This window comes from Morone saxatilis, unplaced genomic scaffold, assembly GCF_004916995.1.
Source record: "Morone saxatilis isolate NCDOM2014 unplaced genomic scaffold, NCSU_SB_2.0 Contig20, whole genome shotgun sequence".
NCBI lineage: Eukaryota > Metazoa > Chordata > Actinopteri > Moronidae > Morone > Morone saxatilis.
In genome coordinates, this window is record NW_023339763.1 from 14,742,914 (window position 1) to 14,744,192 (window position 1,279).

Below are 1,279 nucleotides of genomic sequence, written 5' to 3' on the forward strand. Positions count from 1 at the left end.
TTGGTGTGCGGAGGCCTTTAGCTACAGTACTTGAAAGCTCATTGTCTCATAATGAAGATCTTAAATAAACTTGAATTAATGATGTTTGACTGGTTAATCCCTGCATCCATTTTATGCCGATTGTCCAAGTCACATTTATTTAATTAGTCATATCATTAGGAATTATTGTTATGTACTGCTGGAAAGTACTGAAAAAAATGTCATAACAAATCGGCTTGTGTATATATACAGCACTTTTCTGGTCTACCGGACACTCAAAACGCCTTCTCTGTCTGGTCTGGTTTTCCATTATACTGTCTTACTTGTCATACTTGTTATGATTGTGAAGCTAGTATTAAATTGCATTCTGTGTGGTGACACAGAGGTCTTTTAAAAGTCTTAAATGTAACTTAGTGAACCCTGCGAAGACCCTGGAGAGGGGTTGAGGGCTTTAAAAGATGTTTTTATTCTGCAGGAGAATCTGTTGACATCAGCGATGGAGACACGGAGAGCGTGGCGTTAACGGAGTCTTCAGGCCAAACGCTCCGAGAGAAGATGGTGTACATGTCCGTCGGGGATTCTCACCACAATCAAGGGAACCACGGTGAGTCCAAAGATCTAACGAGCGGGGATGACTGTCATGAAAGTAAACGTCACTAGTTTTTTGGTTTTGTACATGTTGGGCTCATCTACAGGTGGGTCCAAGGTGACTGATGAGGTTTATATGGAGGTGGTGGTAGGAGGCGAAGAGCCAGTAACTCACGACCGCTCGTATGACAGCGTGTCTCTAAGCAAGGACTTCATGCCTGTGGCCTGGGCAGCTGCTTATGGTCAGCACCCCTGTCTATTAAATTGCTTTTAAAACAACACTGGAAGCCTGTGCATCACCCACGTCTCTGAGTGTCTTGGCTTAAGCTTTGCAGAAGCTGGTTTTGTTTATTTTTGCGTTAAAGGCATTCTTTTGGCCTCACAGGTGCAGAGGATAGCGAGAGTTGTGAAAACCGAAACGGTGCAGCCAGCGCACTGCTGCACATCGATGAATCTGACGGCGTCGACGATATCAATAGACAACGCAACAAGAAGAGACGGTCAGAGCCTCGCCAGGTACAGACAGGTAAGAGCAACACAGAGGGAATGAATATGGACGTTTCCTTTTATAGATTTTAAATGCAAATAGTAAATGATGAGCTATAGCAGAAAGCATAACAACTGCACTTTTGCATCACAGTCCAAACACTACCAAAAAACCCAGCTCTATGTAAGTGTGTGCAATGTTCACGTTATCAAGTCCACTGAAACC

The 1,279-nt window shown here is 43.6% G+C and overlaps 1 protein-coding gene across 2 annotated transcripts in view; it reads left to right on the plus strand.

Moving 5' to 3' along the window:
- Positions 1-1,279, plus strand: part of LOC118331330 (zinc finger Y-chromosomal protein 1) — a 9,204-nt gene that overhangs the window by 4,869 nt on the left and 3,056 nt on the right. The window contains exons 5-7 of one of the 2 annotated variants that reach the window (XM_035666173.1): positions 455-583; positions 675-809; positions 953-1,093. In XM_035666173.1, coding sequence (XP_035522066.1) covers positions 455-583; positions 675-809; positions 953-1,093 — 405 coding nt within the window. The remainder of the gene's footprint in view (positions 1-454; positions 584-674; positions 810-952; positions 1,094-1,279) is intronic. The other variant, XM_035666174.1, reaches the window with a different exon arrangement.